General features: G+C 44.7%; 1 protein-coding gene across 2 annotated transcripts in view; it reads right to left on the reverse strand.

Annotated features, from left to right (window-relative positions):
- Nucleotides 1-16,883, reverse strand: part of Dnah9 (dynein axonemal heavy chain 9) — a 356,165-nt gene that overhangs the window by 225,526 nt on the left and 113,756 nt on the right. For both annotated transcript variants that reach the window (XM_006973518.4, XM_076542621.1), the window contains 2 exons: nucleotides 11,904-12,008; nucleotides 2,179-2,336 (listed from right to left, as the gene is read on the reverse strand). In XM_006973518.4, the coding sequence (XP_006973580.1) occupies nucleotides 2,179-2,336; nucleotides 11,904-12,008 (263 nt within the window). The remainder of the gene's footprint in view (nucleotides 1-2,178; nucleotides 2,337-11,903; nucleotides 12,009-16,883) is intronic.

Below are 16,883 nucleotides of genomic sequence, written 5' to 3' on the forward strand. Positions count from 1 at the left end.
ATACACCTCAAATAAAAATAGATAACTCCAAAATATCGTTCTTATTTTTTCCCAACTTTCTTTTATGAGTGTAGTACACACTGCCAGAGTCTAAATGATTGTATACCCCTAAAATTTTTATGGAAAGACCTAGTGTGATGGGATCAGGAGGTGAAGGTCATGAGAATGAGGCCTCAGGAAGAGGATAAAGTCCGAGAATAAGCTTGCTGGCTCCCTGCCACAGAAGAATATACCATGAGGTAACCATCCCCTGTAACTTGGAAGTGAGCCATCCCAGAACTTGACCATCTGGCCCTCTGACCTTGGATGTCTGGTTTCAAGCATCCTGAGAAGTGTCTATTGTTTAGATGAGCTAGTCTACAGCAGTTTGCTATTGCACATAGCCCAGACTAAGATTACTTTAAATTTAGGAAGAAAACATGAGGAACAGTTCCTACTGTGTCTGTCGCACATACCTTACCTAATACTCTGGGTAAACAGTCAACACTGCAGTCAGTGCTCTGCTCATGTTTCAATGGTTTTTGGTTCAAGTAGGAATTGCTTGAGTGAGGACACACCAACATTCATATGACACAGAGAGTTGCTACCACAGGAATGACTTTGAAGTCAGAGGCTGGGCCAGATGTGTCCCACAGTCCCAGCACTCAGGAGGCTGAGGCAAACAGGATCACAGGGCCCAAGCCAGCCTGGGCTGCACAGTGGGGACCCTTTTTTTTTTTTTTTTTTTTAAATCAAGGCAGTAAGCAAACAAAAAACAAAACCCCCAAGTCCAGGAGAGAGTGAGACAGCCAGGGCCTGCCTGGCAGCCTGACTGGCTATCACACAGTGTTGACTCCACCTCTCCTGGAGAGGGCACTGCAACCCAGCTGCCAAACGAGACAGATAATATTGTCACACTTCCCACTATCTCTCCTAGGAAAAAGTTTAATAAGCAGAAGATGCAAAAGCAGGAAACATCCTTTAGGTGTTGGGCCAACTTCTCTTGTCTTAAAAAAAAGATTGCAAACTCTAGCTCTTGCTAGGAAAGACATTTGTGTTTCCTTATAAAATATATACATAAAGATCTAAAAACATTGCCATACGCAAGGGTGGCAAGGGTGAAATAAAAGAGGTGTTTCTACGTGTCTTTACCAGGATGTAATTTGACACTGAGCTTTTTAGAAAGTAATTTGGCAATGTGTATCAAAAGCCTTAAAAATGTTCCTGCTCGTTAACTCCATAATTCCGCTCTGGGAAGCGAGCCAAACAAAATAATCATGCATACAGAGAAAAGATTTATATACAAAAAAATGTACATTACAGAATTATGTATGAATTTATTTTAAATGCTAGAAATACTCTTAATATTCAGCCATGAGGGGCTAGTTAATTACACCATAGACCATGTACTTGATAGAAAAAATATGTAGCCATGGAATGAGATTTATTAAAAAATACCCAATAAGAGAAAATATTTATGATAGGCTAGGGGATAAAAAATAAATAATGAATTTGTACACAAGTCACAAATGTACATTGCAAGTACATAAAATAAAATTAATCTATACATATGTAACTGAATGATCCACAGTTGAGCCAAGAATGATTTTACTGCCGGGCAGTGGTGGCACACACCTTTAATCCCAGCACTGGGGAGGCAGAGGCAGGCAGATCTCTGTGAGTTCGAGGCCAGCCTGGTCTACAAAGTGAGTTCCAGGAAAGGCACAAAACTACACAGAGAAACCCTGTCTCGAAAAACCAAAAAAAGTAAAAAAAAAAAAAAAAATGATTTTACTGATGCTGCCATTATAGTAAAAGTAGATCTTTAAAAATCTGCTTTTTTAAATTTAAAGCATTATACATTTTATGAAATCTATCATACATATATTTTGATCATGTTTTCCCCTCCCCTAGAGACAATTGGCAGCATACACAAGACCTCACAGGTTCAAGCCAGACTGGGTTCCAGCCTGGATAGACTGAATGACACAGGGTCCCGCCCATAATCAAGAGGCTGTTTACAACTGATACCTGATGGCAAAGAGAAGTCATTTTTCTCCAATGGAGTGTCAATGGGTAAAAAAAAATCTATTCTCTAAATGTTGTGATTTTTCTCTAATATATAAACTAGACTTTCAGTAGGAAAATACAAGAAACTCCTCTTTGTGAGTCCGTGTGTGGAGACATACTGCTACTCACCTGAAGAGGGCCTTGAGGTTCTCTGGCAGTTCTGTGCGGCCAGCATAGCCAGGGTTCATGGTGATGAAGATGCCCACTGAAGGATCCAGGCTAATCTCCTCCCCAAGGAAGCTGAACCTCTGCTTCCTGTCTCTGATCGCATCCTGGATGCTTTTCACCTGGTGGAGGATCAGAGGAAAAGGACTCCCAGCATTCCAGTGGTGGGCAGTAGCTAAAGCTGGAAATCCAGACACAGCACAGGCAATTGTCCTGCGGTCCCCTGCATTAAAGGACAGGCAATGGTGCCTGCATCCTGGAGCCTTTGCTGATGGGTACTAAGTAAGTGTCTGAAAGGAATCTGGCTGTCCACATCAACATTTGGCACCCTGTGGCTACTCGGATGGGAGTGGTCAGGAAATTGGTGAATTTTTTCATTTGGAATCTAGGTTCCTTGTAGTTGCACACAAAGTAACACTAGTGCTAGTGCTAGTGCTAGTGTGTGTGTGTGTGTGTGTGTGTGTGTGTGTGTGTGTGTGTGAGAGAGAGAGAGAGAGAGAGAGAGAGAGAGAGAGAGAGAGAGAGAGAGAGAGAGAGAGAGAGAGAGAGAGGTGGGGTGCTCGGGATCAAATCCATTGCACATGCCAATCCTGTGCCCTGGGCATTATTCTTAGCTCTGAGTATTTTTTATGCACAGAAAGCCATTCAGACCTCATCAGGATAGATGGAGGGAACACTTCAACTCGTTGCCTCCACTTCACTATGATAAAACAGATGCTCAGAGAGGTGAAGTCATTTGCCCACAATCAAAGCACCCCACTCTGAAGCAGCAGGATTCGAATCCATGCCTGGGGATTCTTGAGCATGTGCTGTTGGCCACTGCACCATGGGAAGAATGCCAGCACCTGACCCCCCCATCCTCCGAAGCTTGTTCTAAGGATAATGAAATCCACACAGAAAAACAACAACAACAACAACAACAACAACAACAACAACAAAACACCCCCCCCCAAAAAAAAACAAACCAGCAGCATGCGTGGAACTTTTGAATATGAGCATTGTTCCTGCAGCTGTGTTTATTGTCTTAGCTTAAGCCATCCCCGCCCCCCCATCTCTCCCCAGATTGCATGTCCAGAGTGACATTACCAGCAGGTGGAATCTGAATGATGCTTCCCTCACAGTTTGGAGAGTCCAGACTATGAGAAGGGGTGGCATGCGCCAGAATGGCACAGGTAAGCTAAGGTTTGAAAAGGGTCATTTTCAAGGAGATTCCACTTCCCAGATGCCTCTGATGAAGCCAGAGGACTATATTAGCTGAAGCATTGTTAAAGGACTGATAACCCCAAATCTTCAGGTGAGCTGAGCAACTCTGGACAGGAAGGTTGACATATTGATACCAGCCCTGATAAATGGGCCAGCATGGGACCTGTTGGTATTTACAGTTTTGAGGCTTTGGGGGAACTGACCTGTGGATGGAAATGTGTTTCCCCAAAGTTCCAGTTTCTGCCCTGTAAAACCCCCAAGCCTCCCCCCACACCCCCTCCCAGCCCCATACTTCAGCACACAGTCAGACTGCTGCCTTTCATTGTTCTGATTAAAGGTCAACCTGCTTCTGTAGAGGTCGGTCTCCTTTCTATTATTTCCAGGTCACCTCCATCAACCCTGATCTAACTAGTGTAAACTGGTCTGAACTCCATTCTGGATTAACTCTTACAGAAGTGAGAAAGGAGACAGAAATGGAGCTCAACTGTATATGATTTTCACACTCTGCTTTGAAATACATGTAAAAATGATCAGCTATAGTATAGAAGAAGACAAAAGGCACACACCAGCAGGCTGGCTTTGCTCAGCCAGGCCCCACAATGTCTCTGGAAATCTATAGCCTCATGTGGTTCTTGGAAGCAAACCCTGATGCTGGAACCAGTGCAGGGTTTTAAATGAGCCTAGATTATGTCTGTCAAGTATGGCGGCTAGAAAAGCCAAGGGTAGCCCAGTTCTGCCAAGGGCTATGGAGGGATAGGGCGCGCGTGCATGTGTGTGTGTGTGTGTGTGTGTGTGTGTGTGTGTGTGAAGGTGGGAGAGAATGGGAAGGGGACAATATTGTCAGGATATGTGACAGTTCTGCAATTAGAATTCTGCTCTTCTGCAGCGAAGTTCTAATGACTGAATGTATTTGAGCTCACAGCAATTAGAGAGAACCTGAGACTTCTCTCTATGTGCAGAATACCAATGCCATCCAGGCAGAGCCAGCCTCCAGCACCCTGCATGCTGGCCACCCAGGCAGAACTCTGCTGATTCATGCCCAGCCCTGCTCAGCCTTGCTACCCTCTCTATCTGCAAGCTGGGTGGCATGTGAAAGCTCTTTGCATCCTTCCTTTCTTCCCAGTCCCTAAATCTGTAAAATATACAGAGCACTTTCTTGGCTAGGGACAGGGAGGCAAGTTTAATTAGCGTTTACAAGATGTTGTGCTACCTTTGGGCAAAGGCCAAAGCTAGAGCCTAGGACCCTCCTGCTGTTTGTTCTGACTCAGCACTCTCTACCCAAACACTGAAGCCCAGAAAGCCCACACTCAGCAGGAATTTATGACGTACTTTGGATTGGAGGCATCTGTGCTTTTGTGTATAATTCTGTAGGGGGGCTCTTGAGGGAAATAACTGAGCAGGCTGGGGGATGTGGAGGATGCTGGAGCCTTGATGCTGTCAGGTGCTTCTCCTAGCCTGCTTTGTGCCAAACAGGGCACCACTGGCTATGACTCCCTTACTGCAGAAACTGAGATTCTTGGGAGAAACCACGGGGATGTGATGGTAACCAGGGTCCAGGGGGCTGGATAAAGACCAGAGGGTTGGGGATGCCAAAGAGGAATAGAGATACACAGAAATGGTGAGGATTAAATGCAAGTCTTGCTAGGTGGAGGCCCACAACTCAATTCCACACACACATATCTAAAGTTGCATCACTTCTGGAGATTTTAAAGCCACCAGGAATAATGAATAATAATAAAGCATGTCTAATATTTTTGAAGCATTTGACCAGTACCAAGCACTATTTTGAACATTCTCCAGAAAGCTTCCCACTCAGTTCTATGGAGACTGAGATGGGTGGTCTTAGACCCTAATTTTCTAGAGGTGGAAGTGAGGCAGAAGGTGGTTAAGAAACCATTCTGTTTATAAGTGAGCATCAGGGGAAACTAAGGGAGAGACAAATAGAAACTGTTCTGTTTTTGAAACTTTCATATTAACCTAAAATTGGCTCAAAATAAAGATAACAGAAAAAAAAGTGCGGGTGAAAATGAACATTTGCCAAGTGGGACAGTTCAAGTCTTAAAACCAAGCAGGAAACAAAGCATGTGTATTCAGTCACTTCTCCCAGAAGGGGCATGATGCTGGTTGAGCATGGCCTCATCCAATCCAGTCTGACATTAGTTAACTAATAATATGTCCCGACATATTCTGAGAACTTGCTAGGCAGTGTGGTTGTTATATGCCCACCACAATGAGTCACTACTAGGATGCCAAGGTGTCACTTAGGTGATAGTTGCTGCAAGGTTTACTTGTGTTTACATATATGTCCTTTGCTTCACTCTGAAATGAAAGTTTATTATACATCAGAAATATTTCCTATACAACGAGAAAAGAAGTGCCTATTGCCCATTAAAGAAACAGAAAGGTAAAGCTTTGAAGATGCATAGTTCTCAACTGGGACCATTTTCACCCATTCCCCATAGGAGTATTTGACATCCAGAGACATTCTTGCAGCATGGAGAGAAGGGTGCTGTAGGCACCAAGTAGGTTGATACTGTACACCACACAGGACAAACCTTTGCAACAAACCTTTCCTAACCTGGAAGCTGGCACTCTCAGATGGTTCTGTCCTGTGTCCTCCCACTCAGGCCTTAAATCTGCTGTAGTGGACAACATGTGTGAATGTTCCTATCTTTTTGCAGGTGATACAATTTAAGGAGGTCACGGACTAGCCCAATCTGTGCGAACATTCTCAGTTTTTTCTCCCCACCCCTTTACTCCTTCCAGTCTAAAGATGTAGCCCATTCTCCGGTCATTCTTTTATGACACCTTTGCCCAGATTTCATGTATCACTGTCTGGATTCCACAGTAATGGTAGGCTGGAGCCTGTGGCTTTCAGAAGTACAACCCAATCACCACTTTGTGCATTTTGTCACAGTTCTGAGTTCTTTTAGAGTCAGCTCCTCTAAAGAGGGTGCAACTTGGGACATTCTCTTGGCTCTGAGACTAGAGCATTTGTTCCTTGCCTGGAGTCCTTGGAACCACATCGTAAGTCCCTTGTTAATACATCTTCTGACTGTTATTTATTTGTTTTGTTGGGACAGAGTCTCACTATGTTGTTCAGGCTGGCCTCAAACTCACAGTCTTAGCTGGGATTTTAGGTGTTTGTTGCCATGCCTGGCTTGGCATGCTGCTCAGCTGCTTCATGTCTCAGCCCAGCCCCTGTCAGTGCCTGTACCACAAGTAGTGGGGACACCAAAGAATATGGGGGGAAGGCAGGGACTATAGGTTCAAGGTGATGTGTTTTTACCTTGGTGGGATATTTCCCAAGGCTCAGATAATCCAAGGTCTAGAGCACTGACTGAGCCAGCAAGGAGGAGATTCTGAAAAAAAGAATTAAGTGGTATAATGCTTTTTAAAAATAGAAGGTAATTTCTCTTGCAATTGCCACACTGAGGTTTTTCCCCAATGGGTATGCAATTCTGCTTGACCAACCTGACAGAGACATTGAAAATATCCAGCAATGTAAACACTGGAGCCTAATCACTTCTACGGAAGTTCCTGGGACGAGAAGCACAGAAGGGTGAGGAGAGGAGAGGGAGGGGACAGCAGCAGAGGATTGTCAGCAGCTGGTGCAGCTTCCAAACCAATATGCCAGCCAGGATTACTGTGTGAATAATTAAGCACAATTTTCTCCTTGGATGCTTATATGATTTTAAATGTTACCAGCCCCAGTTCTGCCTGAACTGTTGTCAGACCGTTTCCTCCCGACTGTCTTGTATGGGTGTGTCCCTAGACCGGAATGTGGCAGCATCAGAGAATTCCAAGTTGAACTTATTTTACTCAATTCTAGGAACAAAAGGGGAGAAGCCCTGTCTTGACCTTTCCAAATAAGGACCTTCCATTTTCTGACTCCCAAGAAGTGGACAACAGCTGATGGGCACCCTCTCAACAGCTAGTACATGGTTAGAGTTGGTAAGATAACCTGGGGATGGTTCAGCTAGGATAAGTGAGGGTGTAGATAGTACAGACCCATGCAAGGCAGGTATGGACCTTTACCCATGTCCCATGGGTCACACCATCTATTTCCAACTATTTCCTGTTGTGTTAAAATGACAAGGATAACAATCATCCCTACTACCACCACCACCTCCATCATGACTACCATTGTAACCATTATGTCCTCATCATCATTGCCATAGTCATCATCATCATCACCACCCTCATCATCACTACCATTGTAATCACATGCCCTCCTCATCATCATCACCACCATCCTCATCATCACTACCATTGTAACCATTATGACTTCATAATCACCTCCACCATCATTATCCTCACCACCATGACCTTCAACATCATTATCACCACTGCTATAACTACCATCATCACCTCCATCCTCCTCCTCCTCATCACTGTCACCACCACCATGAACTCCATCACCTTCATTATCACTTCCACCACCACCATCACTTGCCTCATTGCTGGCACTACCACTAAAACATCATCACTTTCATCATCATCACCACCAATATCATTATCACCACCAGTGCCATGCTCATCCTCATCGTGGATACCACTATCATCATCATCCATCATCATTACCATCAGCATCAACACTAATAAATGCTACCTCTAAAATCATTACCAATTTCATCATTATCTTCATCATTACCATAACAAACACCATCACCATCACTACCACTACCATTGCATTATCGTCAGTTACCCCCCTCATCACCATCATTACCATGGCCATTACCAGTATCATCACTCTGACACTTGAGCACCTATGATCTATAGGTCCTTAATTTAAATGTTTTAGAAAAAAATTGTTGTAATGAAAGAATGGTGACTAGCTCAATGATCTCTCTGTGGAGCATGCTGAGAGAAATGCCTTGGGACACAGAGGAAGATAGTCTGTGGCAAGTCCCTAGCACAAACCATCTCCCTGAGACACCCATCAATGGAATTATGCATAATGAATGGTTCTGGACTTCAGTGGAATCAGGAACAGCAATGCCTGGCTGGTGAGGATAGGAGATGTCCTCTAACACCATGGCAAATAGCCAGAGGAGAGGACACAGAAATCACAAATGTGGAGATCGGAGGAAGGCATACAGGGAAGTGGAAATAATAGGACAGTGGGCAAGGGGATCAGAAGACAGATGCCTGCAGTGGGAGAGATAGGAAGAGAAGCTTCCATGGAGCAATGGAAGGAAATGGAACCATTTCCAGTGGGCACTGCGGGGGGGTGGGGGTGGTGTGGTGGTGGTGGTGGTGGTGGTGGGGAGACAGCTTCTACCCAGATTATCACAGCCACTCATGGGCTGGAACCAGTGTTCTGAGGAGGGTTTGTTTATTCCACAACTCAGGAAGGGATCTGTCCCCACAGTTCACAGAGAGATGCTATGGCACTATGGTTCCAGATTGTGATGTGACCACCCAAGTGTGGAAACAGCCAGAAGACATGTGCAATTTCTGCTGTAGTGTGGACATGGTTTCAGTTTGTTTCCAGGGGTTCATATATTGAATTAAATCCTCATTATGAGACACCGAGAGGGTGGAAACTTGATCCAGCTATGGTGCCTAGAGATTCAACTTTTGGGAGGTAGCTATGTTTAGACAAGGTCATCGGGTATAGCTCATGATTGAATTGTATGGTTTGACAGCAAGAAGTCATTGCCAGATGTGTGTCTTTGAAAGTCCAGGAATGTGGGCCAAAAACCCATTTTCTTTATAGGCAATCCAACTTCAGGTGTTTCATTATAACCACAGAAAAAGACTAATATAATACTACAAAAATATAAATATTCAGTTTCAGTCTAGGTAACACCAGACTCCCATCTATAAAAGGCAGAGGTGTGTTGATAAATGATGAACCATTGACTTTCCAGAGAAAAAAGGTCTTTATGTGCAGAATGAGTCAGTGCCATGAACTGTAGGTTTAGGGAGGAACAGTTTATAGGGATTAAACCTGGGATCTTGTGCCTGTTAGGCAAGCACTCTACCATTGGCCCACATCCCCAGCTCCAGTTTCTGGATGGAAATACTTCCTCCCTAGGCCCTGTCAAGTCATGCCAATGCGAGAGGACAGAGATTTTCATAATCAACTTACCAAGCCAAGGCAGATCATGATGTCGTCGGTGCAAGGGAGTGTTTAGATTACTGCTTGGGCCTCACTCCCCCGACCATCATGAATTCCTTCTGAGAAGAGCAAATCTTAGGAAGGGGAAACTGCATCTTGTTCTGGGGAATCTTTGCTAAGGGACAGCTGGGACAAGCGTCAGTGTTTGTGGAGCAGCCTTCATCATAAGAGAGCCAAAAGGACTGGCCACTATGGCGCAGGCACATGACAGGCCCCCGAGAGCCCCCTGAGAGCCCCTGGCTCCCAGTGGCAGCTGAAGCCCAGGGGTGGGTGCTATGGAATAGCAGCTGGTATAGGGCCCTACCCCTTCCCAGCTCGGCGGTTGCTCCAGCTCTCTGCTCAAAGCTCCACATTTAGCCTCCAGTGACAGGGACAGCATGCCAGATGAGGGGGTGACAGCTGGAGGTTCTGTAGACAGAGGCTGGCTCCTGCCAGGGCACCCAGTCCGGTGCAGGGGACAATGCTGCCTTGGCCAGTTTCTCCCACATGGGTGACCTGCCTGGTGATGTTCCATCCCACGCCCATTGTGCCAACCCTCCCTCCGCTCCATGCTCTTGCCAAAGAAAAAGAAAAAACTTGGCCCCGTTGGGTGTTTTCCATATTGCTTTGGGGCTGAAAGAATTCCACAGATATGCAGGGACCAGATCAGAAACACTCTGATAGACTCCCCCTCCCCCCACACTCCCTTTCACTCTCCTCTCCTTCCATCCTCTTTCCCCCTCCCCCTCTTTCTTTTCCGTCCCTTTCCTCTCCTTTCCCCTCCCCCTCTTCCTCTCCTCTGCTCTTCCTTCATTCTTTTTTCCCCCTTGAATAATTCTATGTGCATAATGCTTTGGAAATAAACCAAAAGAGAGGAAGCGTCCACTGTGTTTGACCATGTGGTGTGTGGACACAGACTCAGAGCAGAAAGCACAGCATTGTCCGATCCCCTCCTTGCATACAGCACTCTGTAGAGGCTTTGCCATGGGGCACTAGGGAGGAAGAGGATCGCTGCCACCCGTTACCCCTTGGTGGAAAGTGAGCATGTTCTGCTTATAGGGTGGGGCAAAGGGAAAGGGCCTGGCAAAGGAGATGGGGAGGTGCAAGGCTACTGCAGCCTTTGTAGCTGGGCGAGTCCTCTGCCTTGATCTCAGGCAAGGATTTTCCCTTTACCCAGCTCTTTAAAACTACTGCCAAACACAGGCTAACTCTCCTTCAGAGTCCTCGGGGCTCCTTGTCACCTGCACCAGAAGGCATTTAGAGTTATCTTTATTTGGTTTGAGCTTGCTTCTCTGGCCGTTCATACAAATACATTGATGATGTGGATGGAGGAACTGGGTTCAAATCCATCCCCTTGTCACTTTGTAACACTGTACCTTGGACAAGTCCCTTTTCTTCCCTGCTATGTTTTTCTCCATATAAAATAATAGTTATAGGTCTGGAGAGATGGCTCAGCGGTTAAGAGCACTGGCTGTTCTTCCAGAGGTCCTGAGTTCAATTCCCAGCAACCACATGGTGGCTCACAACCATCTGTAATGAGATCTGGTGCCCTCTTCTGGCCTGCAGGTGTATATGCAGACAAACACTGTATACATAATAAATAAATAAATAAATCTTTAAAAAAATAATAATAGTTATAACAGAAGAGCCACTGGAGGATGAGGGGTGATGGGAAGAGTGTCTGGTACAAGAGACTTAGCAAAGGAATTCACTCTCTGCTTCTCCTCCTTCTGTCCTCTCTTTGTCCATGGGTTCCTGACCCCAATTCAAACCCTCTCCAGCCAGCATTTAGGGATTGGCTTTAAAATAACAGCTTTCAAAGTTTTATTCTACAGTATGGATATTATGATCACTTCTAGAACAGTGAAAGTATTCACACCTATCTCAGAAACTCAAGACATCTTTGAAGTCAGGAATCGTATCTTTTTCAGTGGGGCACCTCCATTCACTCAAGCCCAGTGACACCACAGCCTTAGCCATAAAACAGTGGATTAGGCTGAGAGATGTGGAACAACTTGCTTCCAGACTTCTATAGCAAATGTAAGAGCTGAGGCTGGAGCCTTGGTTTACAGCCAAGGTGCATGATGTTTCTGAGCAGCTGGGATCCACCGCCTTGGCTGATCCTTTGTGCCCCTTTATGAAGTGGGTAGGATAGATAATTTATGTCCCTGTTTTACACACAGAGAAAGAGACTCTCCTGGTTAGAATAGGATATGCTTTGGTGGGTAATAGAGGGACACTTACTGTAAGGATGGAGAAAGGGGGATGGAATGGCCAGTAGAGGGGGAAATGTGGCTGAAGTATGAAAACAACAGGCTGTAGACTTCCACAGGACCAGCCATGAAAACTGCAAGGCCCCCCGCCCCCTGCTGACCCATACCTGTACAGCCACCACCGACAAGACCTCCACAGAGATTCGGTTAAACTCGTCAAAACAGCCCCAGGCGCCAGTCTGAGCCAGGCCTTTGTAGATGTTGCCACAGGACTGCAAGGAAACATGTAAGGATCAAATGATGACACTGTCTTAGAGTCATGTCCACAGGTCACTTCCCAGTTTCTTTAGTATAGACCCGTCTGGTCCCCTGAAACTTGCATTGTAATTTCAAGAACAATTTAGTTTTTGAAGGTGATGGGTGACAACCAACACATGTCATTGGAATCAAACAGGCTTTCCAAGATGCTGTAGTGAAAAATCCCTTTAAGATGCCATCAGGGTTTCTTCCTGAGTATTCTGTAGCTTTCGAAGCCCCAGAAAATGAATAAAAGATAGCTTTTCTTAGGCCACATAGACAAACAGGCTTCTGCTCAGGCTCTGGCATACCCTAATGGAAAGGTAATGCTGTGTCTTCAATCCATGCCCAGCCACTCAGGTTTCCCAGATGATGTGGAGCTGGAAATGTCCGGAATGGACAACAGTCACAGAAACAAACTATGGGCAAATCTTGCCAAAAGAGAGCAAGGAAAGAATTTCAAAGGGAAGAATGTATTTCTATCCAAAAATGAAAAGGAACTCTGGCATCAAAGGGGATCTAGGAAGCTAAGCATCAGTGGTAAGGAGCAGGCACTGGAGGCCATTGGCTAGGTGGTGCCCTTAAAACGCTGGGGTGATGCATTTGTGGGAGTCCTGACACATATCCAGAAGGCATTCTATTTGTATGTTTGTTTGTTTGTTTGTTTGTACATCCCAAACCCAGTTTCACCTCCCTCCTCTCCTCCCAATCCTTTCTTCCCACCTCCCTTCTTCCTCCCCCCACCCTCCACTTCCTCCTCCTCCCCTCCTCCTCCCTTCCTTCCTTCCTTCCTTCCTTCCTTCCTTCCTTCCTTCCTTCCTTCCTCCTCCCCCTCCTCCTCCCCCTCATCCATTTCTCTTCAGGAAAGAGCAGTCCTCCCATGGATATCAACCAGCCATGGTATATCAAGTTGCCCTAAGACTAGGCACCTCCTCTCCTATTAAGACTGGGCAAGGCAACCTGGTAGGAGAAAAGGGTTCCTAAAGCAGGTGACAGAGTCAGAGACAGCACCTGCTCCCACTTTTAGGAGTCCCACATTCCTGTGGTACCAAGATACACAATTGTAACATATATGCAGAGGGCCCTGGTTGTCAGTTCAGTCTCTGTGAGTCTCTGTAACCTAAAGCCCAGGTTAGTTGATTCTGTGGGTTTTCTTGTAGTGTCCTTGAGCCATGCTAGATACAGATCCTCTGAAAACTTTTAGGAGGGTGTTGGCAATAAGGTATACAAATGAAAGAGAATCACTATTATAAAAGTATTAGTTCCAGGAAATATTACAGATCACATGGTCACAGAGACCAGAAAGGAATGAATCATAGTATTGCAGTGTGCTCAATGAAGATGGGATGGCAGAACACCCTTTTTGCACATTGCAAGATGGAGTTTGTGGAACACCAGGTCTTCCTTGAGAAAAGGATTTTGTTGTCAAGAAAGCTGGGGAAACACTACATTCCATAACCTACCTCAGCCAGGTTATAAATATATACTAGTGGGCTGCAAGGGTAGGTCAGTAGTAGAGCATGAATTAGCCTAGTGTATGAAAGAATATCTCTCTGTGTGTCTTTCTACTTCTCTGTTTCTGTCCCTATCTGTCTGTTTCTCTCTCCCTCCACACACACATGCACACACATGCACGTACACACTTTAAATGTCTGCAACAAGACTCATTTGTTACATGGCTGAGATTCCCTTTTCCTCATGTAACCTCTGATTTTTCTCAGAATATACTCCAACAAAATGGGCATAGTGAGAAAACAAAGGGAGGCAGGCAGAAGCCCAAGTACCTAGCTCTCAGAACAAGGTGCTTCAGAATACTCTGCAGCACTTGCTCATGTCTGTGTGACAAGGAGAGGGGGAGGCTTTCCAGGAGGATGAAAGATTATGGAAGAAAAATGAGCAAAATAACGATGTGCCCAGAGAAAAGTAAAGGTACCATTTGGGATGGAAAATTGATCACTAAAGAAAGTCTTAGTAGCAGAAAGCCTTGAATTATTACAAGGAGTCTTTAGAGGTTTGCATGAGAGACGATGATTAAGGCAACATTTTGTCAGAATCAGTCAGACATCTACCTAGGCAAGGTTGGATGTAGGGCAGAGTTTAAAGAGGGAGGGAAAATACATCCCACGTCGCATTAAACCCCAGAATACTCAAACTCATTTGGAAAATGTGAACAAAGGAGAAGTGAAACGATCAGCAGTTGCCAGGAGCAGAGGCAATGCTAGGGTGGAGAAACTACTGCAGGTGGTACTGTGACATTGGGTAGATGACATTATACACTTTCCTAAACCCGTAGAACTATATACTCAACTGTTCTTCCAAACAGTGAATTCCAACACAGTCTTGGATTTTAGTTTAGAACAGCATATTGGCACTGGATGTGCTACACTAACCTATTGTCTTAGTTAGAGTTACTACCCCTGTGATATAACACCACGACCAACAGCTAATTGGGGAAGAAAGGATTTATTTGGCTTATACTTCCACATCACTCTCTATCATGGGAGGAAGTCAGGACAGGAACTCAAGCAGGTCAGGAATCTGGAGGCAGGAGCTGATGCAGAGGCCATGGAGGAGTGCTGCTTACTGATTTTCTCTCATGGCTTGTACAGCCTGCTTTCTTATAGCACCCAGGACCACCATCCCAGGAGTGGCCCACACACAATGGACTAGGTCCTCCCACATCAATCACTAATTAAGAGAATGTCCTATGGGCTTGCCTATAGCCTTATCTTATGGAGGTATTTTCTCAGTCGAGTCTTCCTTCTTTCTGATGACTCTATCTGTGTCAAGTTGACATAAAACTACCCAGCACACCTATATTTAATAATAGCAGAAACTGCCGGGCGGTGGTGGCGCACGCCTTTAATCCCAGCACTCGGGAGGCAGAGGCAGGCGGATCTCTGTGAGTTCGAGGCCAGCCTGGGCTACCAAGTGAGTTCCAGGAAAGGCGCAAAGCTACACAGAGAAACCCTGTCTCGAAAAAACCAAAAAAAAAAAAAAAAAAAAAAAAAAAAAACCAAATAATAGCAGAAACTATGTGGGAAGAAGGGAGAGTACATTGCGGTGCTATGTGCCAATTATTCCCCAAATTTGGAAATGCTCTATAAAGTAAACTATTAATAAGATAAAGTAAAAAACAAAAAAAAACCACGTCTTTCTTCTCATCTATTCATCTAACAAATATTAATTGAGCAGGTACTGTCTGCTAGAGAATGTTCTGGGACATGGGCACTCAATAGTCCACAGGATGGAAAAGAAAGACCTTTCTAGGGCTGACATTCTTGTGAGGAGAAAAGATGATGACAACATACATATCAAACAGAAGGAGAGGTGTAGTGGTATTGTGTTCCCCCAAATATCGTGCACCCTAATAAACTTATCTTGGATCAGAGACAGAACAGGCACTAGATGCAAAGGCTAGAAAATGGTGGCACTCACATCTTTAATCCTAGCACTCCAGAGGTAGAAATCCCTCTGGATCTCTGTGAGTTCAAGGCCACATTGGGAACAGCCAGGCATGGTGACACACACCTTTAATCTCAGAAAGCGAGCCTTTAATCCCAGGGAGTGATGGTAGAAAGGAAAGATATATAAGGCGTGAAGACCAGAAGCAAGCAGCATGTGGCTGGTTAAGCTTTTAGCTGGCTAAGCTTTTAGGTTTTGAGCAGTACAGTTTAGCTGAGAGCTATTGGGATGAGGACACAGAAGCATCCAGTCTGAGAAACAAGACCAGCTGAGAAGTTGGCCAGGTGAGGTTATCTGTGACTTGTTCTGTCTCTCTGATCTTCCAGCATTTCACTCCAATAACTGGCCTCAGGTTTGATTTTATTAATAAAACTCTTTAAGATTCATGCTACAGAGAGGTACACTGGAGTCAGAATGGGGTGCTACCGCAACTTGAGAGTCGGTAGTTAGGGATGTCTCCAGGAGGGTGAGGTGATTCTAGGCATTGAGTTTTATTCTCAAATATTCCTATAGGTTGAGACTGTCTGTCATCTATCTATCTATCTATCTATCTATCTATCTATCTATCTATCTATCTATCTATCTATCTATCTATCATCTATCCATCCATCCACCCATATATCATCCTTCTAATAAATGTATGTGTTTTTATTCTCAAATATTCCTATAGATTGAGATTGTCTGTCTATCTATCTATATCTATCTATCTATCTATCTATCTATCTATCTATCTATCTATCTATCATCTATCTACCCATCCATCCACCACACATCATCCTTTGAATGTATGTATGTGCATGTAGGTGTGTATGTGTCTATATCAACCAATTAAGCACGACAAATCCTAACTTAGAAATTCAGGAGCCCAATCTTATGCCTAACAGTGGTTTTAAAGTCATGTATCCTTTTTATGAATTGTAGATAATACGTAAAACCTTAAAGAGAATTTCAGTAAGTAGATACTTGACCCAATCCCATTATTCTCTGAGGACCAGTAGCAGAACTTACATCAACCAGCTTCCTCATTGTGCACATCTCTTGGTGTTATTGGCTAAGCAGTGACATCACCTGGCCATGAGGCCAAGCTTCTAGACTAAAAGCTAGAATAAAGAATAGGTCATGGCAAAAGGCTGAATGTGGAGGATGCTGAGGCAAAATCCATGTGGATGACTGATTTGCTCTGGGGAAGTAAGGGCACAAACAAGCAGGATTTCCATATTAGAGATGGAGTGAGGAATATGGCCAGAAGAGTAGCAGGATCCTCCCAAGGTGGGGGAAGACCCTCTATATCAGATACCCCACGTGTAATTAGAGCCGGCACTAGGATGTGGGTGAAGGTGGGAACAAATGTGGACTCACCAGAATCCATATTAAAATGGACATTC

Source organism: Peromyscus maniculatus, chromosome 8, assembly GCF_049852395.1.
Source record: "Peromyscus maniculatus bairdii isolate BWxNUB_F1_BW_parent chromosome 8, HU_Pman_BW_mat_3.1, whole genome shotgun sequence".
Taxonomy (NCBI): Eukaryota; Metazoa; Chordata; class Mammalia; order Rodentia; family Cricetidae; genus Peromyscus; species Peromyscus maniculatus.